The 26900-nt window shown below is 41.2% G+C and overlaps 1 protein-coding gene across 5 annotated transcripts in view; it reads right to left on the bottom strand.

The window, feature by feature from the left end:
* LOC145346500 (la-related protein 1B-like) overlaps positions 1–23901 on the bottom strand; it is a 95517-nt gene extending 71616 nt beyond the window's left edge. For 3 of the 5 annotated variants that reach the window (XR_013887706.1, XM_080193841.1, XM_080193857.1), the window contains exons 1-2: positions 23765–23901; positions 21916–22401 (exon numbers count right to left, since the gene is read on the bottom strand). Coding sequence is in view for 3 of the 5 variants with exons in the window: in XM_080193841.1 (XP_080049967.1) it covers positions 21916–22321 (406 nt within the window). In the remaining 2 variants the exon portion in view is untranslated. Of the gene's footprint in view, positions 1–12192; positions 12344–21915; positions 22402–23326; positions 23697–23764 lie in introns of those variants that run through there. The other 2 variants (XM_080193849.1, XM_080193885.1) reach the window with 2 other exon arrangements.
* Between the last annotated feature and the right edge of the window lie 2999 nt (positions 23902–26900).

Raw genomic sequence — 26900 nt, 5'->3', positions numbered from 1 at the left:
TCATTAGGATAAGGCCATATCTTACTAACTTGACAGAAATCTTTGAAGACATAACGAGGAGGATTGATGAGGGTGGTGGAATGGATGTTGTCTACTTGCGTTTTATTAAGGCATTTGACAAGATTGCATATGGCAGACTGAGGTCTCATGGGACGCAGAAGAGGGTGGTGAGATGGATCCAAAATTGATTCAGTGACAGGAAATAAAGGATACTGGTCGACGGATATTTTTGAGAGTGGAAAGCAGTTTCCAATGGCATTCCACAGGGCGGTGTTGAGGCCCATAAACATAGGAGAAAAAAATTATCCGAAAACTTACAGATGATACAAAAAATTGGCCATAAAAATAGTGAAGAGGATAACTGTTGTTAATAGTTTGGCTGAGTGAGCAGAAAAGTGGCAAAAGGGGTTCAATTAGAAAAAGTGAGGCAATGCATTTTGGGAGGGCAAACAAAACAAGGGAATAATCAGTAAGTGGGAGGGGTAGAAGAAGTGATTAAGTTTATTTATTAATCACAAGTAAGGCTTACATTAGCACTGCAATGAAGTTACTGTGAAATTCCCCTAGTCGCCACATATCAGTGCCTGTTCAGGTCAATGTACCTAACCAGCACATCTTTCAGGCTGTGGGAGGAAACTGGGGCACCCAGAGGAAGGCCACGCAGACATGGGAAGAACACAAAACTCCAAGACAGCTGCCCAAGCCAGGAATTGAACCTGGGTCCCTACCACTGTGCTACCCCAAAATGCCTTGAGTGCATGTTCACAGGTTCCTGAAGATGGCAGAACAGATGGATATGGAATGCTTTCCTTTATTGGACAAGATGTACTGAATAGAAAAGCAGAGATGTAGAATGCTACATAACACTGGTTAGGCCACTGCTGGAATTTTGTGCTCAGTTCTGGACACAGCACAGAGAAGACTTTCAAAATGTTGCTTGGGCTTGAAAATAGCAGTTATGAGGAAAGACTGGACAGTCTACAACATTTTCCTTAGAACAGAGGAGGCTAAGAAGTGACCTTACTGAGCGTACAACATTATGAACAGCCTAGATAGATGGAACAGTTCAAATAGGAAAGGCTTGTTTCCAGCACTCGAGGGTTCAATTTTGTGGTAATTATTCGAAAGATTACAGAGAACATGTGAGGTAATTCATTTCGGTAGGAGTAACAGATGTGTTGAGTATAGGGCTAACGGGAGGACTTTGAATAGTGTGGAGGAGCAGAGGGATCTAGGTGTATGTGTACATAGATCCCTCAAAGTTGGGAATCAAGTAGATAAGGTTGTTAAGAAGGCATACGGTGTCTTGGCGTTTATTGGTAGGGGGATTGAATTTAGGAGTTGCAGCGTCATGTTGCAACTGTACACAACTCTAGTGCGGCCGCACTTGGAGTACTGTGTGCAGTTCTGGTCCCCACATTACAGGAAGGACGTGGAGGCTTTGGAGAGGGTGCAGAGGAGGTTTACCAGGATGTTGCCTGGTATGGAGGGGAGGTCCTATGAGGAGAGACTGAGGGATTTGGGGTTGTTTTCGCTGGAAAGAAGGAGGCTAAGAGGGGATCTTATTGAAACGTATAAGATGATTAGAGGTTTAGATAGGGTGGATAGTGATAGCCTTTTTCCTCGGATGGAGAAAGCTAGCACGAGGGGGCATGGCTTTAAATTAAGGGGGGGTAGTTATAGGACGGATGTCAGGGGTTGGTTCTTTCATCGTGGGCCGAAGGGCCTGTTCTGCGCTGTAATGTTCTACGTTCTATGAGGAAAAGCTTTCACCTAGAGGGTGATAGATGTCTGGAATTCAGTGCCTGTAGTGGTAGCTGAGGTTGAAACTCTCAACTCATTTAAAAAGGTTCCTGGATCTCTACCTGAAGTGCTATAATCTGCAAAGCTACAGACCAAATGCTGCAAAGTGGGATGAAAACGAGCAGCTTTTTTTTCTTCTCATTTTGGCCAGTGCATTCACAATGCTCTGAATGGCTCTTTTTCCTTAAAAATTTATGATCCAATGGAATTACATATCACAATATATAAAGCATTTGATTTAAATGAACACACGAAAACACCTGTTCCCAAAATAGAATTTGGATTAGCTCCTCTGTTTCAGGACAAATTGTATGAGAGAATCACTAGAATCTTAGGATAGCTAACCAGAACTATTCTCAAGATTTACTTTTCTGCAGTCTTCTCAGCATGAAAAGTCAATAGCAATCAGTAGAGCTTTTCCTCTTTTCAGAACTTGCACATTTGGCTACAGAAAACATTCAGTGAAAATGCTTATAATTTGATTCCTTGATTTCCACAGCTGAGGTAAAATATAGAATATTAAGTTTAAGTTGATATGCTAGTGCTCATCTACAATGCATGTACCAATGGGGAAGAATAATTCCCTTGATACTGAAGCAATCCATGTTCAAATGCAGGGATATATGGATAACATTCAAGCTTGGGCTGATAAGTGGCAAGTATCAATCGTGCCACACAAGTTCCAAGCAATGACCATCTCCAACCGGAGCAAGTCAAAATCTCCCCACGACTTTGAATGGTATCACCATAACAGGACGTAGCCATTGAGCAGAAACATAACTGCAACAACCAATAAATACTGTGACTACATGAACAGGTCAGGAACTGGGAATTCCAAGGCCTGTCAACCATCTACAAGACAAGAATATGATGGAACATTCTTTACTTGCCTGGGCGAGTACAGCTTCAAAGACACTCAAAGCTTGACACTATCCAAGACAAAGCACCCAAGCAGCATTCAAACACTCCAACACCAAAGCATTGTGGCAGCAGTACATACCATACTCGAGGTGCACTGTAACAACTCACTAAAGCTCCTTCAAGCTTCCAAACCCGCAACTTCCATCACCTTGAAGGAGAAGGGTAGCTGACGCATGGCAATACTGCCACGTGTAGGTTCCTTTCCCACCATCCCTAATGTAGGAAGATATCACTTTCTTCACCATTACTGAATCAAAATCGCAGCAAACCGACAATCTGCACTGCACCGTTCAAGATGGCAGCTCACCATCACCTTTTCAGGGATAGTAAGGGAGAGGGAATAAATGCTGGCTGGCCTTGCCAGTTACGCATATCCCATGAAATAATTTATTTTAAAACAGGGCAAGATGGATATCGCTTTGCAATTCAGAGCAAGTCCTGAAATGTGTTACAGGTCATATCAGAGTTATCCATATGTCTGTTATTTTTTAAATAAAGTAGTTCAGTATCTAATGAAGGGAAGCACATTCATAAACTTCATGCACTACTAGAACATTCTTAGAAAGTACACACAACAGTGAAGCATAGCACAATCAATGACTACAAGTTATGTGCAAGAACTTTGGCTAGAAAAGCCATCAATACTGCCACAAATTGTTTGAAAGAAAGAATAAAGATAAAATTCTGCCTTAAGAAGCCTTTTTCATCTAAAGTACCAAGAGGCTAAATGAAGTACCGCCATCAATGACTTAATGTTACAAAGCATCCTAATAGCATGATATTCCATAACTTACTATGCCACACAGTATCTTTTCAGTTCTTCATTTTATAGTTATGTCTATCCACAGTCAAAATATTCAGAATGAACTGGGAAGTCACTTTTCTTTTTTAGACATCTTTTAATTTGGATTGAAAGCTAATATAAAGCCACCTGCGGTGATGGACCTTCCTTGCTCTTTTACATGTTTGTAACATAATCACTTAGTTACATATATTGTTCTGAGTGTATCAAGACAGTTTCAAAGCTTAATGGGATAAGTCATTCTATTGGTCATCCAGTCCAAGGTTGGAAAGGCTCTTCATTTGATCAGAGCCCCTATGAGTTGATTGATCATTTGAATTTTCTCTAACATTTTGAGAAAGCTTTTTGGTTGATCCATTTACCACCTCCTATCCTACAAAACAAGAATGAACATATTGGCAATTGAGAAACAATATCAAAAATTTGTTCAGGATATGGCAAACACAAAGGCTATAAAGAACTGTAATGGCCCAGGTATGTTCATGGTTTGTCAGTTGCTTAGGCGCATATAGTAAAGATTTGCAGGCCTTATTTTAATCAATATTCTCATTAGGTTCTATATGCCTTAGGCTGCAAATACCAACAAATCTAGTGCATAATTAACCTGATCTTAATAAAAAGAACAGTCCTGTCCCAGACCAGTAAAATTCAAACACAATTAACCAACAAGAAATACAAGTGCAAATAGAAACTCTGCTGCCTCTGCTTAACAGGAAAGATGAACACAATGCCTCACTCACCTGAAGGAGAGACACTCCGAATGTTTGTGCTACAAATAAACCTGTTGGACTTTAACCCGGTGTTATGAGACCTTTTACTCTACTTTACAGACAAGATTGCCAGAAAATGCTAAAGGGAATGTGGCAAGTAATGCTGTCTCACAGTCCTAGGCACTCAAGGTTCAATTTCTGGCTTGGGTCACCGCCTGTGCAGAGTCTGCACGTTCTCCCCATTTCTGAGTGGGTTTCCTCTGGATGCTCCAGTTTCCTCCCACAGTCCAAAAGACGTGCTGGTTACGTGCATGGGCTATGCTAAATTCTCCCTCAGCGTACCCAAATAGGCGCCAGAGTGTGGCAACTATGGGATTTTCACAGTAACTTCATTGCAGTGTTATTGTAAATCTGTGACACTAATAAATGAACTTTATTAAACTTTAGCCAATTTAGGTCATGCAAGCAATTTAACTGCATTTTCTGTCCAATGTTTTTGGTGGATTGTATAGATTCCAAGTCACATTTTAATAAGTGCCATGAGCTCTTGATCAAATTCCTCCCCCATCCCACCAAATTAAACCATTCATCACTTTTGAGACCTTTTGCAGAAAACCGCCAACCTTATTGTGAATTATTTTGATAAACAGTTTCTGAAATGTTTTGATGCATTTAATAAACATAATTCACTAAAACTAACAGAAACCTTTCCCCATACAAGAGGGAATTGTCAGGAGATCTCTGGCCAGCATTCCCTACATAACCTGAGAAGACAAGACCAATCGCAGCAGTCTTGCCACATTCAGGTTGAGATCAGAGGTAATACCATACAGTACTGACCAAGCCATGGCAAATTTACAGAAGCTTGAACGCCTATACAGCAAGAAAAAGCTCATCTATCAGCTTATGTGATTACTAACTCAATTTTAACTTCTAACTTCTTTCAGTTGCAACATTTCACTAATCTGTACAGTAGAATGGTTAGTACTACGTTATTTGCAGCCTTGGTTACAAAATTGCAAATGTGCAGTTTAGCATACCCTTCTGCCTCCTTAAATTCTCAATGTCTTAAGAGTATGAGCCACCACTACCTTAATTCATTTTTCCCCAGAACACCTCAAAAATATGGAACTTTTCTTCTCTTTGCATCCTTTAGGTATTTAAAATCAAAACCCTACTGATTTTTCATACTTTCTTTACTCCTCCCCTTTCAATTTGATGGCATCCTTAGAAGACTGTAATTCTTAACTTGGTTCCTGAGTTAACAAATATCCAGAGCAAAAAAAAAAATTTTCACTGAATCTTTCAAAACAATCCATCTTCTTTCAATTGTATATCAAAATCATTAACTACGATTGTTATTTTTCCTGTGTATTTTGGGCATTGTACTTACAATCATCACTTGCCATGATGGTTTCAAAGCCGCAGTTTACAAACTGGGTCCAATTCACAACACAAATCCAATTTCCTACATCAAAAATCATCCCCAGTTCCGGTAAAGATTCAAAGTACTATAAAATTAAACTATTTCACTAATCAACGCCAATGTCCAGTTGCACCTTACATAAATACTTGTAAAATTTATTAACATGAAAATTCACTTCAATTGCAGATAGTTAGATGTTATAATAGGGGTGTGATGTCACATTAGATTCAGCCACAAGCAGACAATTAGAGGGGGTTTGTGTGATGGCAGCTTGGTAACATTTAACATTGAATCATGAACACTACATGAAAGAGAAATCAGACTTAGCTGAAAAATGCATTTTCCCACACTGCTACTTACACTTTCAATTAGGCCACTCGAAGCCAATATTTTACAGAACCAATACATTATTTAGTTTATTATCATGTTCCTTAAAGCATAGCCATCATGCAAAACAGGAAATTTGCCAACACACACACTTTTTGGTCATGGGCTGAGCAAAACTGGAGAATTACTTGAAAAAAGACCATTTTATGATTACTGTAGATAATTGTTCGGTCATATGACAGTCTCAATTTTTGACAAACATAGAAACCCTTTTCCTGCAGAGGGCAGCAGTAAGTACGCTTGGCAATTCAGTAATATAGAAATTAAGGCAGTTGTTTAGCATCGGGCAATAAGTTACCAGATACAGTATATTAAGTTCATAAGAAATGGGAGGAGGCGGCCATTTGGCCCATCACTCCTGCTCTACCATTCAAGATCATGGCTGATCTGATTGTGACCGTAATTCTACTTTCTCGCCTGCTGTTCCATGACCCACAATTCCCTTACAAATCAAAAATCTGCTCAACTCAGCCTTGAATATGTTTAAATGACTTCGAATTCCAAAAGACTGATCCTCCATAGAGAAATTTGTCCTTGCCTCAGCCTTAAATTGAAGCCCCTTTATTTCTAAGCTGTGCCCCAGTACAAGATTTCCCAACAAGTGGAAAATCCTCTCAGCACTTTTCCTGTCAAAACCCCTCAGAATCTGATGTGTTTCTATAAGATCACCTCTCATTCTTTTAAAATCCAATGAGTATAGGTTCAACCCACTCAACCTTCCCTCATATGATAATCTCCTCATCACAGGGATCAGGAAACTAAACCTTCTCCAATCCAACTATGTGCCTCGTGAAATCAAAACTACAGTACCCTCTTCTAGATGTCATCTCATCAATGCCCTGTCGAGTTGTAATTTTTAAACTCCACTCCCATATACAATCAAATCCAACATGCTACTTGACTTCTCAATTATTTGCTGTACCTGCATGTTAACTTTGTGATGCATGTCCAAGGACATTGCAATCCTGCTCTGAATTGCAACATTTTGCAGTCTCACTCCATTTAAATAATGTTGCTATTCTTTTCTTCTGCCATGTCGACAACCTCACATTTTTCCACATTATACACCATCTGCCACACGCATTAATCACACTTCATCTCATTAAGCAGGAATGAGATTATTTTAAAATAATTATTAGGAAGAACGCACCACTGGCAAGGCTGGCTATTGCTACGCTATGCCTAGTTGTTCTGGGCCATACTCTTGAATCACTAGTTTGTGATGTATTTTCAACAGTGGTTTGATAAGTCACATGATTTGCCAGGCTGCTTCAAAGGGCAGTTAAGAGTCAATTGCATTGGCTTGGACCTGACCGGTTAAGGACAGCAAAGCCTTCCCCAAAAAGCACATTAATGAATTTGTTGGGTGTTTATGACAATTCAACAGATTCACCCATTTAATTTATAGTACAGGGTATTGGGGAAAATAGAGGAACTGCTTAGACAAAAGAGAAATCCAATTAGTTCACACATTCACATTCTGGTAGTTGCATGACAGAATAAAAATAAGAGTCGTTGAATAATCATGGCAATCTACCTCCATCAACAATCTATACTAGACCCAAGATAAGGCAAGACTTCACCTAGACAATATGATGGGATTGAAGAGGAGATTTCACTAAAAATGAACACCTGATCAGCGAGAAGTAACAGTAGGACCAACAATTGATGAATCAACCAAAGATCATCTTTGACCACACCAAAATTCAAACTGATCTGTAACTGCTTCACTCCAACCATTTCAGCCTTACAAAATAGAATCTCATTTTTTGTTTAAAATATAATAATGCTGTATCTGCAGTTCTGACATTGGATCAGCACTAATACAAAAGCAACAACTGCACAATTTGCCTTGATAAGCAATAAGCCTCTTCAAAAATTGTTTTCACCATGCTGTTTGAAACAGCAATGTCTACATCGCCTTTTCTGGCCAGCTGAACGAAGATTCATCAAAAAGTAAGTATTTGGTTTGTTGGCCTTTAGGAACATCAGAGAAATTCTACAACCAGGAACAAAGATCACAATTCCTAACTTTGAATAAAGCAAAATTGTGTATTCAATTACTTTTGCACTGTTGCCAGTGCTGCAGGATTCAAATTGCAACATGATACTGCAACACAAAGTGGATAATAAAAGAAGTCTCTACATGCTCCAAATTCAAAGGTACACTGAACTAGGGCATATACAAGAACAGTTGAACTGTGCACAATGTTCAGAATTTAAGACACAGATTCAGTAAAAAAAATTTCAAGATTGTGCCAGGAAAAGGATCAACAAACCTGTTCCAGATAGTTCCCAAATTACTACCTACTACACAAAGTTTTGTACTTAAATGAATTGGGAATTCAGTACAGATTACCCAAACTATTCAGCAGACGGTACATTTTGGTAAAAGTATTGCCTTCAAATTCTGTGTAGAATAGAAAGGGGCTTGTGTCTGCAGCAACTCTCTAAAAGCTATCCCAATTGGCCATTCCCTGTTCTTTCTGTAAAGCACATTAATGATTTTTCTTCAAGTATACATCCAATTCCTTTCGAAAGGAATTAAATATGCTTCGCCACCCTTACAGGCAGTGTATTCTAGTACATCTTGAACCTTCTAATACAAAACTTCTATTTCTCCCTAGCTTTTTGCTAATCATTTTAAATTTGTCTCATCTAATTATAGGACCTTCCTCCATATGAAACCATTTTTCTACAACTGATCAAAAAACCTTTTATTAAATCTGGCCTTAACCTTCCCTGTTCTGAAGAGAACAATCTTAGATTCTTTAGTCTCTCCATGCAATTGAAAACCCTCTTCCCAAAATATCATTCCAGAAAATCTCCCAAGCACTCTCTCCATGGCCTTGACATCTTTCCTCAAGTGTAGTGCCAAGAACTGTATACAATAATTCAGCTGAGACCTGAGTAGTGAAAGTGTTTAGTACAGCTTTCTTGCTTTTACATTGTACACCTACATCTTTAAGCCCAGGAACCTGTGGATTTTGTTTTAAAAAGTCATAACAACACACCTTGCTATCTCTAAACATGTGTATACTTTAACACCAAGTGAGTCATTATGGACTGATTGGCCTCTTTCTGTGTCATGTCATGCAGTCAAGATCTATTATATTGATAGAATATACTGAAAATACTCAGAGTTGGCAGCAGCTTGGCAAAATCTCTTGTTCAAAGTGAATGAATTTTCCAGATAAAACACACCAAGAGATGCCCAGAAGGAAATCAGAATGCTGAAATAACAAAGGAGGATCTAATCTGCAGTTTTTGTAACCATTTTGAAATTGTACCTCTAATTCATATTACTTCTCATTCTTCTCTGCATACTTCTCTGCATTGAATTAAATTTCCCATGTGTCTTCCAATCCTAACAGCAATGTGGATGTATCTACATTATTTGGACAACAATATTTTAAGGCAGCTGCTCACTACCACCTTCTTAACAGCATGTAGGAGTGGGCAATTCTGGCTTTGCCAGTGACACACACACTCATCTGTGAACAAAATAAAAAGAAAACATTCCACCAGTTTATCCTCCCAATGTCTTTTATTACCCTCTTCATGATTTACTAAATTTCCAAGCTGTGCCAATTGCAATTCTACCTTCTGTGGGCAGATCCTTATCATTAGTATACATCAGGAGATGCACACAATTATACAATCGCTACAGTGCAGAAGGAAGCCCACCAAATCTGCACTGACCAAAATCCCACCCAGGCACTATTCCCATAACCCCACGTATTTACCCTGCTAATCCCCTAATCACTAAGGGACAATTTAGCATGGCCAATCAACCTAATCTGCACATCTTTGGACAGTGGGAGGAAAACAGAGCACCCAGAGAAAACTGTCACAGAAACTGGGAGATGTGCAAACTCCATACAGAGTGACCCGAGGCCCGAATTGAAGCCAATTCTATGGAGCTGTGAGACAGTAGTACTAATCACTGGGCATTGGCTTTGTAACTTCACAGTTTGCAGCAACCCCTTTAATGCCTTAGGCTGATACTGCTCCTAGCCTATTATGTAGCACTTTAGTGCATCTCCATTAACCTGGTCAAGACATTCTCCTACAGCCCCTTAATGTTAAATGCTGGAAGTAGTATCGACTTTAAGTGTGGACAATTTAAATAGTTCTATTATTTAAAAAGATTAATTCTTACCTTTTGGCGTTGGAAAACTGATAATCAAACTTGCACCCACCCCCCAAGCCCCTCCATCCAGCCACTGTACCCACTCCGTGCACCCCCTCCCACCCTGCTTCGCTCACAGCCATCACCACACTCCCTCTTCCAGTGAAGGGCCACCATTGTGTTGTCTGAATTGCCACGGACACTTCTTTGCCTGCTGCTGACTTGACTCCAACTGGCTCACCGTTGATCTTCATTGTTGGCCTGGGCTTTTATGTCCAACACCATCGAGATCAAATAAATAAAAGAGCAAGGCTTCTCAGAGCACTGCCTGATGATGGGTGTTCTGTTTCCAGTGCTCCAAGAGATCTTGCTCTGATTGGTTTATTTGTTCTCACTGCTTTTTTAAAAATTTGGAATGTTGAAACCAGCATTTGCTGGTCACGTGCTTGCCACCAGCATCAATGGTGCTCTAGAAAGCCTTCACTGACTTCTGATGGTCTGCAAACTTCTGTTTGGGAGCCCCGGCATAGATCACAGGACAAGAGCAGCAGGAATGCAAATTTTTAACATTTTGTGGATAACGAGTCCTGATACCACAGCTGACAAAAGAAGAGAAAAGATCGAAATTGTATACGAATTAAAAATACTATCAGTGTATACAAACATTTCAAATAAATTTAATTTGGTGAGGCTTAACGTCAACTGCTACTTGAGATGAGAATGTGAAGATCAAATAATATTTACTTGATTCTGGTGGACATCTAGTTTTATAAATCAGTATTCATAGCAGAAATGTACTGGATTGCCAGTGCACTTGTGCGTTTTTCCAATGATCTGAGATAAATGGTGATTTCTAAATTAAAAGGCTGCAGATATCAAAGTAATTTATTTGTGAAAGATTTCTCCATTCCAAAGTTGAAGCCAGGAATTTCACAAAAAAAAAATCAAGCAGTTTATATTCAAACTGTTGATTCTACAATATCTACTCCTTCAATGCATAAAATAACAAAACAAGAATAAAATTAATTGCCAGTTGAGTATGCAAGTTAACTATACTGAAAATTCTACAGTACTGCATTTAAGACAATGCAGCGAAGGAAAAAACAAACCAGTACCTAGTTGAAAATAGTTAACAATGGAGGCATGATGGAAGAAGGTGGGGCCATTTACTCAAATAGGTTTAGTGAATGTTTTATTGCAAGTCCTTAAGCAATTAGATCAAAAGGGACCCCAATAGTACACCTGAGACTCCCACAAACAATGAAACCACAGGACATGGGTGGAAGCTTATAAGACACAAGTTCACAAGGATTTTAGGTTTAATGACTTTACACAGAAGGAGGTACAGAAACAAGCAGCAGGAAAATGGTTAAGGGGGGGAATGATCAGAAACAAGTAGAGTTTTTTGCTATTGGACAACGTAGAGCTGGAAAGTACAGACTGAATGACTAACTAATGCTGAATTCTAGTTCATTCAGTCAACGACAAGTAAATATTGTGTCCTTATCAAAATTCTGCAATGCTACAATGATTCCCAAGGCACCCGAGTGTTTGACATTGATGTTTCTACAATTATGAAGCGATTTTGTATGTTCTTAATTTTGAAAGTAGTGCAGGGTTAAAGTTACCTAACAAGAGTATCTGCTTAGCCCTATCAATGACACAGGATGACAAAAAAAGTGAAAGCACATTCAATAGGAAGAAACTTAATGGCAGTTCAATAATGAAGATAGATTAGAAGTCCATCTACAGAAGTCTAGATGGACCCAAGTGATGAACAAAATCTTCTGTTGTAAATTCTCCATAATCATGGCAATCTTCAGACCTTTCAACAATTAAACCACTCATCATTAAAACAAATCACTCTACCACAGTCCACAACATTATAAAAACTTTTTTCAGAAAAACATGCACAGAGCACACAATTGCAGTTTTTCCAGAATCATCATGTCATAACAAATAATGGCAGTGAGATTTATTATGACCAAATCATCAGGGATTGCATACGTACAAGAATGGAAATTGGACAGGCAGATCATAATCACAAACTACATCTTGTATGAGTTGGGCTGCCCATGAGCCCTGGTAATCTGGTCCACAGAGATGCTCGCACTATTCAGTTCCACTTTCTTTCTGGCTGACTTGTCCTATTTGAACTTTATGGGCCTAAAGTATAGAAAGTAAATTCTCAGCATTTTTGGATAAAACATTAAATCAAATCTTAGCATTCATTTTCAAATTTCTTGCATGGTGTATAAAAAACTTGAATATTCCTGCACTAAGAATAACTTGCCTTTCAAGGAATTACATCTTCTAACAATATTGTACCCTTACTGTTCTTATGCCAGCATTTTTGTTTAAATTGTACTTTTCTTTTGCTAAAGCTAATGAAGGATTTAAGTAGATTTTTAGAAATAAATGAATTAGGAGCAGGAGTTGGTCACTTGAACCTGCCTTGCTATTCAATAAGATAATGGCTGGTCCAATCACAACTTCAACCCCACATTCCTGTATGCCCCAATAACCCCTCAACCCCTGTCTAGCTCAGCCTTAAAAATATTCAAAGGCTCTTTTCGCTGCCTTTACAGAAAGTTTGTCAGAAAAAAATTTTTTTTTTTTTTAAATACGTGTTTATTCTGAACATGAATTTGCTTTATAATTTTGAAAACTTCTCAACTGTCAATAATAATCAAAAATGTACTTGCTTTATGGTTCATGTTTTAGAATATTTTACCTTGCCCTATAGTTTGTCACAGCCTTGTTATAAAGCAGGTTAAAAGGTATGACATGAAAATATATTGCCACGTGTTCTTTGGGCCCTATACTTTTAGTTTCTTGGGGCAAATTGAATTCATTTCACACCTCATTTTCTTCAAAAGAATACAGGCAAGATTAAGTGCAGGGGTTAAATCGCCTCACAAAGTACAGGCTAAATAGCTAATTCATTAATGAAGCCATGGGACTGCAATATGATAAGGGAATTTGATAAACAAAGTTTAATTTAAAAAATGGTGTTTGCATCACAAATAACCAACAAAATTTAATGGATTGAAGCTCAGTATAAAAGACGCAGCCTCAATTTCACCAGTAACATGCATGCTGATTAACTTCAAATAATCTTTTCGTTTGAGCCATGAGCTTTTAACCATTAAATAATGCAAATTCCTCTTAGTGGCAATTATGGATTCTATTTGGTCTTGACACAAAATGGCTCCTACAAGCAAACAGCACAATAGAGGAAAAAAGTTAGTAATAAGCTGCTGTAACAAACCACACAGCAAAATTATTAAATGATACAGACTTATAAACTTTTGATATTCAGACAAGAAATATGGTTAATATACAAGGTACATGAACAGATGTCGAAAAGACCATGCCTCATTTAAAGGAATTGGACTGCAGATTAAATTCACGAATTATTTCAATCCAATGTTGTCTACGTATTCAAATTATATAGTCAGAAAAATTAAAAGTTAAGCATAGCCTTTCTGAAAATACTTGGGCCTCAGGTCTCGTTATCTAGGATGACTAAACAAAATCTCACGTCTGTTCACAGTGCACAATATTAGAAACAACAGGAATCATTGCTTTCAGGGAACAAAAGGTGCAGCTGCAGCTCTTAAAACTGGCACAGTTCCAAAACAGCAGGCCAGAAGCCACACTTTTTTGCCCTTTTGTAAACTTATTCCAGGTGATTTTCCAGGAGCACTTCTGGGAGTAGTTGTTGTTAAATATTGTTTGGCAAGCTCTTGTGAAGTGCCTTGGAAAAAAAAGGATACACTATTCCTTCAATATTCTGTACTAGGATTAGAACTACATCAATATATTTGCCTTTGAGTATTTGTAATATCAAACGACCAAAATCCAACTCTATGGGAACATTGGACTGCCAGAGCAATTCAGATTGACAGGAATTAAATTGATTATCCAGATCAAAAGTTCTTGTATACAAACTTGTCTGAAATCAAATTCATTAAAGCAGGAAAGAATACAACAGCAGTTATCTTTTGGCCAGGTCACTATTTTCTGATATACATCCAGTCATCACTGACCATAAAATTTGCAGCGTGTTAAAACTTTGATATCACGCCACTGCTGACTGAGTGGATAAAGAGAATAAATATCCAGTAGAGTTACATAGACCAGAGAGATCCTTGGTTTAATTTTCTTTTGCTGGTCTCAGTTAGAACGTTTGAGGTATAACTAGCTTTGGCATGCCTGGACCATAGGATGGTTGGAGGGAAAAGAAACAGCTGGGGATTCTTTCCTCATTGCAGGGTGATGCACAAGTGATTGTTGGATTCAGTTTAATGTGATACTCTTTGTAGTCAACTGCCACTGACATTTGCTGTTGAAATCTAGATGAACAAACTCTTGGACCGCATACATGGGCCTACACAAACCTTTTAAAAAGTTAAAAAAAAGTTAAATCATATTTTAATTATATTGGCATTTTTCTCCCACAGAAGTGTTTTTGTCTCAAATACAAAATGTTGTAATGCAGGTCCCATTAATAAGATAAAAGACAACTCGACTTACATTCTTTATGAACTACATGTACGACTATGTTGAAATATTTACCAGATGGTCATGCCTCCAAATGGTCGCACGAAAGTTTCACAATGTGGGTATCATATTTGATCTAAACATGAGTATAAAATCACAAGTACACACCAACAAGACTACCTACTTCCATCACCTCTGTAGCAGCCTCTTACGCTTCAGCTCTAACTACTGCTTGAACCTTTATGGCATGCCTTTGTGACCTCTATACTAGACTGGTCTTTTTGCACTACTGGCCAGTCTCATTTTAACCTACCAGCACCATGAACTGGAGGTAAACCAAAACTCCACTCTCCATATCATAAGTCACACCAAGTCCCCTTCACTCATTGCCTCTATGCTCTCTGATGTACACTAGCTCCAAGTTGAGCAATATCTTAATTTTAAAATTCTGCTGCTTGTTTTAAGCTCACTGCATAGCCTTACCAATCCCTGTCCCTAATGCCCTCTAGCCCAACAACACAAACCTTGAATTTTGGTCTTTCAGCATCTCAGATTTTGGTCCTAAGCTCTGGAACTCTTTCCCTCAACCTCAGCTTCTCAATTTAATTTCCTTTTCTAAGACATTCCTTGAAATTTATCTCTTTGACCAGGTTTTTGGTCATTTACTTCCATATCTCAGTGTCTTATTTTATAATATCTGTGAATACCTTTGAATTTTCATTAAATTAAAGATATATAAATACAAGTTGTTGTTAAACTCCTATTCAGGAGGGGAAATGTTGAACTGGGGGAGGAGAGGGGGCAAAGAGGATGGGTGTGAAGGCATAGCAAATGTTAGCCAATTCCCAACAACAAGGGAAAAAAAATAAAAGCTTAGGGCAACTCACCCTGGGATGCTCTTGCACACCTCCTAGCAACTGGTTAGAGCAGCTTTGGCAGAGGCCTGGGAGCAGGTCACCTGCCCGCCCTCTCGGCAGGGGGGTGGTGCAGGGAGACCTAAAGAGGGGGGAAGAAAAATAAATTTTTAAAAAATAGTGATGGAGAAATTTAATCTCCAGTCCAAATTTCATCCCATGGCATAATAAGTCTTAGCCCCAATGAATCTTTAACTTCCAAGATTTTAAGTTATGTTCGGAACACTAAGAAGCTCACACTCCTTCCAACTTTCCAATTTACCCACTTCTTCTAAAAGCATTAATTATCTTCCAGGGAACAGTTCTTCCAGTGCCAGTCATTCTGCATGTGAGAGGCAAAGCAATGGCAGTGTCATAACAAATTATAATTTCATATCATCTTTAAAATAATGAAACAATCCAAGGTATTTGACAGGAGCCATGTACAACAATTTGTGACACATAAGGAAATATTAGGCAGGATAACCAAAAGCTTGGTTGAAGAAGTGTTTTAAAAATTGTCTCCAAAAAGGCAAGTGAAGTAGAAGCATGGAGAAGTGTTGTAGATTTCTAGAGCTTGAGGCCTAGGCAACGAGAAACAGTAAATTATGTCATTAAATGACACAAATCTCCAATAGTGGAGAAGTTATGATTGGGATTGTGCATGAGGTGAGAATTAGAAGAGTACGTATCTCATGAGAATATAGATATAGGGAGGGGCAGGGTCATGGAGGGATTTGCAAACAAGGATGAAACTTTTAAAATCAAGACATTGTTTGCCCAGGAGCCAGCATAGGTCAGCAAGTATACGCAAAGTTAAGACACGGGCACCAAAGGTTTGGATAACTTCAAGTTTATGGAGGGTAGAACGCAGAAGACCAATCAGGGGTGTATTGCAATACCAAGCTTGTAGCTACCAAGGACATAAGAACACAAGAAATATGAGCAGGAGTAGGCCATCTAGCCCTTCGAGCCTGCTCCCCCATTCAATAAGATCATGGCTGATCTGAAATGGATCAGTTCCACTTTCCCGCTCTCTCCCCATATCCCTTAATTCCCTTGCCTACCAAAAATCTATCTACCCGCGACTTAAATATACTTAGCGAGGTCGTCTCCACCACTTCAACGGGCAGAGAAGTCCAGAGATTCACCACCCTGAGTGTAGAAGTTCCTCCTCAACTCCGTTCTAAACTGCACCCCCCCTTATCTTGAGGCTGTGCCCTTTAGTCCTGCTGTCCTTCCTGAGCAGGAAGAAGCTCTCTACCTCTACCCTATCCATCCCCTTCATTATCTTGTACGTCTCTATAAGATCCCCCCCCATCCTCTAAACTCCAACAAGTACAGACCCAATCTCTTTAGTCTCTCTTCATAGTCCAACCCCCTCATCTCTGGTATCAGCCTAGTGAACCTCCTCTGCACTCCCTCCAAGGCCAATATATCCTTGCGCAAGTGCGGCGACCAAAACTGCACACAGTACTCCAGCTGTGGCCTCACCAGTGCCCTGTACAGTTGCAGCAAGACCTCCCTGCTTTTATATTCTATCCCCCTCGCTATAAAGGCCAACATTCCATTCGCCTTCTTGAGCACCCGCTGCACCTGCAGACTGGGTTTTTGCGACTCATGCACAAGGACCCCCAGGTCCCTCTGCACCATAGCATGCTGCAGCTTTTTGCCCTTTAAATAGTAATCCCTCCTACTATTATTTCTGCCAAAGTGGATAACCTCACACTTGCTAACATTATATTCCATCTGCCAGGTCCTCGCCCACTTGCTCAGCCTATCAAGATCCCTCTGCAGACTTTCCACACCCTCCGCACAATTTGCTTTTCCACTCATCTTTGTGTCTTCAGCAAATTTCGACACCTTACACTCAGCCCCCTCCTCCAGATCACCATTATAAATGCCCCAGCACCAATCCCTGTGGCACTCCACTAGTCACCAACCGCCAACAATAGCACCCATTGATACCAACTCTCTGCCTCCTATTAGACAACCAATCCTCTATCCACGCTAACACCTTACCCCCAACTCCATGCACCCTAATCGTCTGAAGCAACCTTTTGTGCGGCACCTTATCAAACACCTTTTGAAAATCGAGAAACACCACATCCACTGGTTCCCCTCTGTCCACCGCACTAGTCACATGCTCATAGAAATCCAATAAATTCGTCAAACACGACTTCCCCTTAACAAATCCGTGCTGCGTCTGCTCTATCAAACCATTCTTTTCTAGCTGCCTCGCAATTTCTTCTTTGATGACGGATTCAAGCATTTTTCCAACTACAGACATTAAACTAACCGGCCTATAATTTCCTGCCTTTTGCCTGCTACCTTTTTTTAAGCAGCGGCATAACATTAGCCATTTTCCAATCTTCCGGCACTTCCCCGGAATCCAGCGAAGTTTGGTAAATAATCACTAAGGCATCCACTATCACCTCTGCCATTTCCTTCAGAACCCTGGGGTGCATTCCATCCAGTCCTGGGGACTTGTCCACCATCAGTCCCGTTAGTCTATCAAGCACTACCTCTCTAGTGACAGTAATCGCATTCAGGCCCTCAACTCCTACCATAGATGAGGGTTTTTAAGCAGCAAATAAACAGAGACAGGGGTGAAGCTAACTGATGTTGCAAAGCTGGAAATAGGCAGTCTTAAAAATGGCACAAATTAAATCAGATGCTCATTGCAAAATCAAACATGACACTAGGGCTGTGAATGCACTGACAATCTCAGACTGTTGTAAGGGAGAGGGATGAAGTTGGTAGATCAGAAGTGTAGTTTGGAGCAAGTGCCAAGAACAGTGGCTGCAGTCTTCTGAATATTTAAGTGGAGGAAATTTCTGCTTTTTCAGTACTGCATATTAGATAAGCAGTCTGATAGTTTAGCAATAACAGAGGAGGCAAGTACATTGGTTTGAGGTGGAGTGGAGTGCAGTGCTGCCAAGGTACGTGTGAAAACTAATGTCATGCATTGGATGCCGCCAAGGGACAGCCTGTAAATAAGAAATTGGAGGGAGCCAAGGATTGATCCATAGTGGATAACAATAGCAACATTGCAGGAATAGGAAGAAAGTCTTTGCCTACAATTAAGATAAAAGTGAAATCACGTGAGAAGAGTCCCACGCAGTTAAATGACAGTGGAGACACTGGACGAGGATGGAATGGTCAATCATGTCAAAAACTGCCAACAGGTCAAAAAGGACGAGGAGGGAAAGTTTATCTTGGTCACATAGAATGTTTACTTGTGACTTTTACGTAAGCTGCTTCAAAACTGTGACCAAGGCAGACAAGGATTCAAATATGGAGTGTGAGGAAAAATGGAAATGGATTTGGGAGAGAGAATACAATAAAGGAATTTGGAGATGGAGCGGGTGGCTTGTAAGGAGGGAGGGGTCAAGTGTTCATTTTCTGATGAGGAGGGTTGATGACTGCAGATTTGAAAAGGATAACAGAATTGTTAATAATATCAGCTCATATGGGGGCCGGGAGGAGAACTTGGGCGCATAGCAATTTAGTGGGATTAGAATCTAGGGAGTAGGAGGCGGCCCTAATGATCCTGGTGAACTTAAGAGGTAGAGGGAAGCTAAAGAAAATTGCAAATTCAGGGTTAGCTCAAGGAGCATGAAAGGAAGTGTTGCCAGGCTGGCTAGCAAGGGAGGGACGTGGCGGAAGCAACTGATCTGACTTTCTCACAGTGACAAAGTAACCCACGGAGGTCTTTGCACTTGTTAGAGTTGACAGTAGATGGCATGGGGAGAGCAGTTTAAGACAATAGTATGCAGTTGAGAAAATAAGGCTGAGGTTATCATTGCATTCCAGGATAACCCAGGAATAGAGAGCAACAGTATTAGCAGACAAAAGTGGAACCCAATAGTATTTTGAGTGGACTAATAAGATGTGGCAGTGGATTGTTAAACAAGTTGTGCACCATAACCTTTCAAGTCTATTGCTTATGCTTCAGTAAGCAAAGGTGAGAACCGAGCCTGGGAAATGGGTCAGGGCGAGAGCATAATGATATTAGGACTCGGACAACTTTGTAGACAAGAGTACAGCTGAGGAATTCAGGCGCTACAAAAATCTTGCGGCAAGGGTCAAAGCCTAGATAGTTGGGTTTTGGAAAGAACAGCAAGTGAATTTGGGGATAACTTTATTCAGGGCCCGATTCCTTCAGCATTTATTCACTTCAATTGTCTCACTGGTTTTGTGATCAGCAATGGAAACCTGCTCACAGCCAAGTACTGGAACTGAGATTTATTCCAACCAAGTTGGGAATTAAATCAAGCATGGAACCTCCCTAGTCTGTGTGCTCTTTATCCAGTGTTTTAAACAGCTAAGCTACTGGGAATTGAACACAAACTTTTAACCAAAGCTATCAGACCAGACTACATTAAAAACACATGATCACTGAATGTATATATTTTACTAGATTTGTGCACTTACAAAAAAGAAATATAATACATCTGAAAGGCCACCTATGCTAGTTAACATAGCATTAGATTTCAAACAGAAATGGCTGATTTACATCAAGATATAGATGCAAAAGAGGAAATCTTGACATTTATGGTCACTAGTGGCTGATTAAAGTCCAATGGCTGCAACCCTAATGCAGAACACTTGTCTTTGCAGCTTAACAGGTCCAAAACCAGGAATTAAGCAGCAGATTAAAAAAAAGATAAACTTGCCCTAAACAAGATTAGAAAAACAAAGATTTCATACCCAAAAGGACTGGGCTTAGCTATAATGTCTCCCATCAAAAGACTCGATAATGGGTCTTTTGGGCAATGAGTCAGAAACTAAATAATATGCCAGCAAATGGTTAATGCCGTAAGAGGACAGGGAAGGAGAGTATTTCATTGAGAAAAGGGATGCCAAAAATATGGCAACTAAAGCCTCCAGTAGAAAACCCAACTTTTTTTTTGTAATGCTGCCAGGAGAGTATATACTAATACACGGCCACAAAAAAGTGAAAAATCAACGTCACCAGAATTCCTCAATAATTAACTATTTTAACAGTACAATTATATGGCACTGTACATTTCAGTGACTTCAAAACTATTTAGTAATGTGATAAGAATTCGCTAAACAAGACACAAACACTAAAAACGAACAGCGTCCACTGATACAAGTGATATTCTTCACAAGAATTACTTATAGTTGCTACTGGTATAGCTGCCACTAACAGCTGGAAAGAAGCAAGCCAGATTTAAAAGTTAAGCGTATGTCTACGCATATGTAAAATATTATTTTCAATGATCGGGCACGATCAGGTTCAGTATTCCACTCCAACGCTGCTCGCTCACCTCCCTCCAACTAGAAACCTCATTTCCTCCCATGAAACACTGCCTGCGTGAGGCCGTATTACACGTGCTAGAGTGAAATTTGATCAGAAACGCGGGGGGCGGGGGTTGGACGTCATTCAAAATGCGCTTCCATCAGCAGATTCCCTAGAATCGAAATGATTTGACAGGAGAGAAATCTAACTCAAATCCCCAATTTTCTAAAGTTTTACATATTCTAAAGATTTATATTTTCTATTAGAAAAATCAGAAAAATACACCTCGTCTTCTTCCATCAGGATTATGGATAAAGCCTCTTTAATCTTTGCCGTCTCGGTTAATGACATTCTCAACCAATCCAATACTAGAAAACTCATTAAAACTGTTAACATTTGTATGTAAATCATTACAAAAGTTGCTGACGGTAGCAGAGAGTGAGTTGCATGGTGAAAACGGTCATATACGTAAATTGTCAAATTAAAGATAATCTCGATTAAATTATCAGATAAAATTTCGTTTCCCGACGGACCCTCCATTCTTGCCAGCAACCGTACAGAAAATTCCGGCAAGGCTGCAGTTCCTTCATCTAAAAATTAGATGCTTACGGATGGATTTCACTCTATACTGCGAGTGTAAACAGACCACACCTCTTACAGATTGGCTTAACCTGATGCCCATTTATGTAAATAAAATAGATGAATGACACTTACCAATATGGCAACTAAGCATGAAAAAACGGACTGTATACAGATTAAAACTAGCACTTTTATAGGCGCATAGGCCATTAACTAATTCAATTATCAGTTACTTCACCAAACCGAAAGATAAATAGCCCACACATTTTTAAACCAGCAAGTCAGATCAAAAGACTGTTAAAAGCTCATTTTAAAATGGATGCATGCCACTTTTTTTAAAACGCTGATTTCCTCCAAATCACAACTTCGTGGGGTTTAAGAAACTAAAGGTGATTAAAAAATTAAACGTTGTTGCCAGTTGATTGTCACCTCGTAACTTTCCTTCAAAAGGAATCCAGTCAGATTTTAAATAGGCCCGTGCACAAACCTGCCTCCTGGCTGCTGACATTCATGCTGTTGGCAGTGACCATGTTTTTTTTCTTGGTCCAGGGGTTGATTTTAGGAGGAGGCGCTTCCGTAAATTTTTTCTGCGACTTCTCCGCTGAATCCCTCCGGATCTGGTCGTTTTCTTTATTTTCGGCATCAGTCCCCACCTCCAGTGCGCCGCTTCGCTGCTCGGACTGGTCTCGGCCTGCGGACTGAGGCTCCAACCTCGCGGAAAGGTCGCTACCCGCATCCTCGTCGCCTCCTCCTGAAGCCGACGACAATGTAGTGCGATCGTGGGTCACCGGCTCGTCTTGAGAGCTGCCTCCGCTGCTGCTACCCGACGGCTGGAGAGACGTGTCGTGATCCGTGGACTGAAGTAGGGGAGACTCAACTTCGGTGGCCATCATGCGCTGCACGGCTGGGCCGCTCTCGAAATTCACCGCTCCTCTCTCCCTTTAATAATTCGCTTTAAAGTATTCACGATTTACTGTCAAATCAAAGTACAAGAGGGGCAATTTAAAAGGCGTTCACTTAATTTTTTAAACCCTAGTGATAGTAAGGATATTAAAAACAAAGGCAGCCCTTCCCTTCCCTTCCTTTCCCCCCCTTCAAGAACAAGGGCAAAGTTAAGACGATTTAAAAATGGAGGGGGTGGAAGCGAAAGAAACATGGAATAAAAAGGGAATAAATGCAGAGTCAGCCTGGTGTGCGACTCATGATGTTATGGGAGGTGGGGGGACTGCAGTACTTGTATTTTAAGGTAACAAATGCACGCGTTCATTCGGTCTAGGCGCTGTAATGACCATGCGTCCTATTGCTCACTTCCCCACGGTGGGGGTCATCAGCTGCTGAAAGCCTTCTCACCGGCACCCAGCACCACGTGTGTGAGCGCTACATACTGACGTGTCCAGCCTTCGGGTGCTCTCCCTGCCCGGGGCTTCAGGAACTCTGCTCAGGCCTCCCTCGGGCATCGGGAGTACTACACCAGCCATCACCCCAGGCCTCCATCGGAAGCTCTACCCTCCCCCTCCGATTCGGGAACTCTACCCAGCCCCCCCCCCCCCCCCCTTCCCTAAGGCCTTTGCCTCCAGCCCAGGCCCCCTCTCCGAGGCTTCGGGAACTCTGCCCCCGGCATAGGGCTGTCCTGGCTTCACACTATTGTTACGACAGCCCGCTGTTACTGTGGAAACAGGCCTTGTTTATTGTTTGTTTATTCGCTTCTCTCCCCCCCAAAAAAATCTCCCTGGATCCCCTGAAAAATTTTAAAATTTAATCCAACAAAAATCACGTGAAAAATTTGAATCTGAGGATTCTTTAACGGTCAGCGGGCGAACGCGGCCGCCGAGGGGTCAATTCAATGCCACACAAGCAGGCCACCAATATATAAAGAACAACGTCCCACCTCCCCTTACCTTGGCTTGGCACCTAAAAAAAAACCTCTCTCTTTCTCAAGTCGAAAAAAATATAATCCCCTATGGGAAAAACGTGTTTTCGTTTTCAGGTTGAAAAATGTCTCAGCGGAATTTCTTTGGGAGGGGATAGAGAGAGTTCTGCGGCTGGGAATTCCAACTCCCAGAAAGGAGCGACGGTGCGAATGGAAAGCAGGAGCCGGGAGAGATCGAGCCAGCACCGGCACCAGTACAATATGGTGGACTGGGGGGAGGAGAAGGGGGTGGGGGAAGTCGCTCTCCCCCCTTTCCGAATTCGAGCACTGCAACAAACGTGGTTCCACGCCAGCCTCCCTCTCCCTCACCACCACCACGCCCTACCAGCCTCCTTAAACCGACCGGTCTCCCCTCTTTACTCCGAGCAACGTTCCCCTCCCATCCATCCTTCACCTTCCCACTTACTGCTGCGCCCACCAGCCCTTCGCCCGGCTGCCCGCTGCCATTTGCTCAGGTTGACATAGACTTCCCCCGCACCATGCTCATCAACGGTTCGGTGCGGGCACTTGCGCCTGCGCACTGCTGCCTCGGGCTTTTTTTTAAACCCGCCCTTCCCGGGGCTTGGGGGCGGGGAGGAACGTGATTACGCAAACACGCATACCCGCGTTCCCCCTCGTAGGCAGGCCTTGCGTCACCTTCCCGTTCAAAAGACGCCGCCGGAAGTGCGTGTCATTTTCAAATATGATTGACGTTAGGAGCAAGGCACGTGCACAGTCCACCCCACAGCGTCCGCCTCCAGCAGTTAGTGGGAAATCATAGCATCCCTACAGTGTCGGAGCCATCACCTACAACCGGGCTCTATCTCCATCACCCCATCTAGCTACCCTGCTAATCCCTCTGACCCAGAGGGGGAATTTAGCACGGTCAATCAACCTAACCTGCACAGCTTTGGACTGTAGAAAGAAAACCAGAACACCAAGAGCAAACCTATAAAGCCACTGAGAGCGTGCAAACTCCACCCACATGGTCACCTGAAACCAAAATTGAATCCAGGTATCTGGCACTTGAGGCAGCAGTGCTAACCCCCGTGCCACCCAACAAATTGACAAGCTCCAGCTCATCACAGCACGCAAGAGGGCATCAGATGATTACTTGAATAGGAACAAGGCAGGAAAAATGACACTTAAGTTGCAATGCAGATACAATGGAGAAAATGGCCTCCTTCTGAGCCATGACAATTTTGAGATTCTGTACTCTTCAGTCCTTTATGCACGTGGGGCATGGGTACGAGTGGCTGACCAGCATTTATCACCCATGCCTAGATGCCATTGGAGAAAGTGATGGTGAGCTGTGTCTTGAACCACTACAGTCCATGTGCTGTAGGTTGATCCACAATGGCACTAGAGAGGGCATTCCAGGATGTTGACCCTGCCAGAAGAGTAAAACTGCTGGAAGCAATGGTTTACTGGTTGACATAGGTTGGACTCTGGGATTGGATTGGCGACACCTAGTGCACAAAAAACATGCTTCTGGCGGACAGCCAGCCAGGATGCATGAGGAAAGGCATCATCACCCTCATCCACAAGCATAAGGGAGAATACTGGAAATTTGTGACCTATCTCCGTGAATAGGGACTACAAGGTTCTTCCTTTCAGGTCAAGCCAGCTCTGAAGTTGGTGATCCATCTTGACCAGACCTGCACTGTACCTGTATGATTGCCTATGTGCAGCATAGGGGGCGGACACCTGTCTCATCAGCCTAGACCAGGAGAAGGCCTTTGACACAATGTCATACACTTAAATGACAGCTGTGCTCTCCAAAATCGGGTTTGGGGAGGCAATTCGCAATTAGATCCAATTGGTCTTCACATCACAGACGTGAGCATCTTTTTGTCTTATACCAACAGCAACCTTGCCATACAGCGTGTCTTTGGCAATGCAGTCAGTAACTATTTGGTACCCATGACCCAATGTAGTTGACACTGACTCAGGAAGACAAACATGCTGGGGATTCCTGCAGGTTGGTGTACTTCTGTATTCAGTACTCCATCTTGCTAAGATATGCCCAATATCTCCTGCATTTGAAGCTGTTCAGTCATTTTTTTGGCTTCTAAAAGTTGTCCATACTTTGCCATGATAAAGAAGAGTACTAAGAACACAAGCCTGGTACAAGTAGAGCTTTACATTTTTGGTTAGTTTGCTGTTGCTCTGTACGTCTTCCCAACCTTTACTTAATAGCTGTGACCTTGACACTCCAGGTGCTAATTTTGGTATCAAGGGACAGGCTGCTTGTGATTGTTCATCCCAAGGTATATGAAGCTGTTAATGGCAGTCAGTGAGGCAAGTCAGTGTTGATTGAAGGTGAAGTCTTTCTGTCCTGGCCTAAAATCTTGGCCTTCCTGATACTGACTGTTTGTCCAAACTCCTTACAGACCCAAGAACTATAATCTCCAAGCTGCTGCAAGTGAACTTCAGTCTGGGGTGTTTATGTGGTGTCACCAGCAAATGGCATTCCACGCTTATGAGAAATCGTGAGATGTTTTGCTACATTAAGGCCCTATATAAAAATGCAAGTTACTGTTATTATGCACAAGTTTCCTCTGATTATTTCTGGACAGGAACAATCTTTAAAATACAACCAGATTTTCAGGTCCTTTGCTCCTACTGTTTTGTGTTTTATTGCATTTTCTTCAAGTGTTTTAAAGTACATCTTTACCTAATTTCACACCTGTCTCAGCTCAGTTGCTGCAGGAACTTCCATTTCCTTTGTTCCTTTGGAATTGACTCTTTTCTGGCTGGCATCATACATTCCATTCTCTGCTTTGCCTGCATCCTCACTCGCACCATGTTCTGATTTGACTTGTCACATGTATTAGTATACAGTGAAAAGTATTGTTTCTTGTGCACTATACAAAGCATACCATACATAGAGAAGGAAAGGAAAGAGTGCAGAATGTAGTGTTACAGTCATAGCTAGGGTGTAGAGAAAGATCAACTTAATGCAAGGTAGGTCCATTCAAAGGTCTGATGGCAGCAGGGGAGAAGCTGTTCTTGAGTGGATACATGACCTCAGACTTTTGTATCCTTTTCCCAAAGGAAGAAGGTATGTCCAGAGTGCATAGGGTCCTTAATTATGCTGGCTACTTTGCCAAGGCAGCAGGAAGTATAGACAGAGTCAATGGATGGGAGGCTGGTTTGCATGATGTATTGAGCTACATTCATGACCTTTTTGTAGTTTCTTGCCAAGCTGTGATACAACCAGAAAGAATTCTTTCTGTGGTGCATCTGTAAAAGTTGGTGAGCATCATGGCTGACATACCAAATTTCCGTAGTCTTCTGAGAAAGTAGAGGCACTGGTGGGCTTTCTTAACTATAATGTCAGCATGGGGGGACCAAGACAGGTTGTTGGTGATCTGGACACCTAAAAATTTGAAGCTCTTGACCCTTTCTATTTCGTCCCCATTGATATGGACAGAGGCACGTTCTCCTTTATGCTTCCTGAAGTTGATAACATTCTCCCTTGTTTTGTTGACGTTAAGGGAGAGATTATTGTCACCACACCAGTTCACCAGATTTTCTATCTCATTCCTGTATTGTGTGTC

The sequence above is a fragment of the Carcharhinus amblyrhynchos genome, chromosome 1 (assembly GCF_965287045.1).
Source record: "Carcharhinus amblyrhynchos chromosome 1, sCarAmb.v2.hapA, whole genome shotgun sequence".
NCBI classification, from domain to species: domain Eukaryota; kingdom Metazoa; phylum Chordata; class Chondrichthyes; order Carcharhiniformes; family Carcharhinidae; genus Carcharhinus; species Carcharhinus amblyrhynchos.
This window is presented reverse-complemented; position numbering and strand designations above follow the sequence as displayed.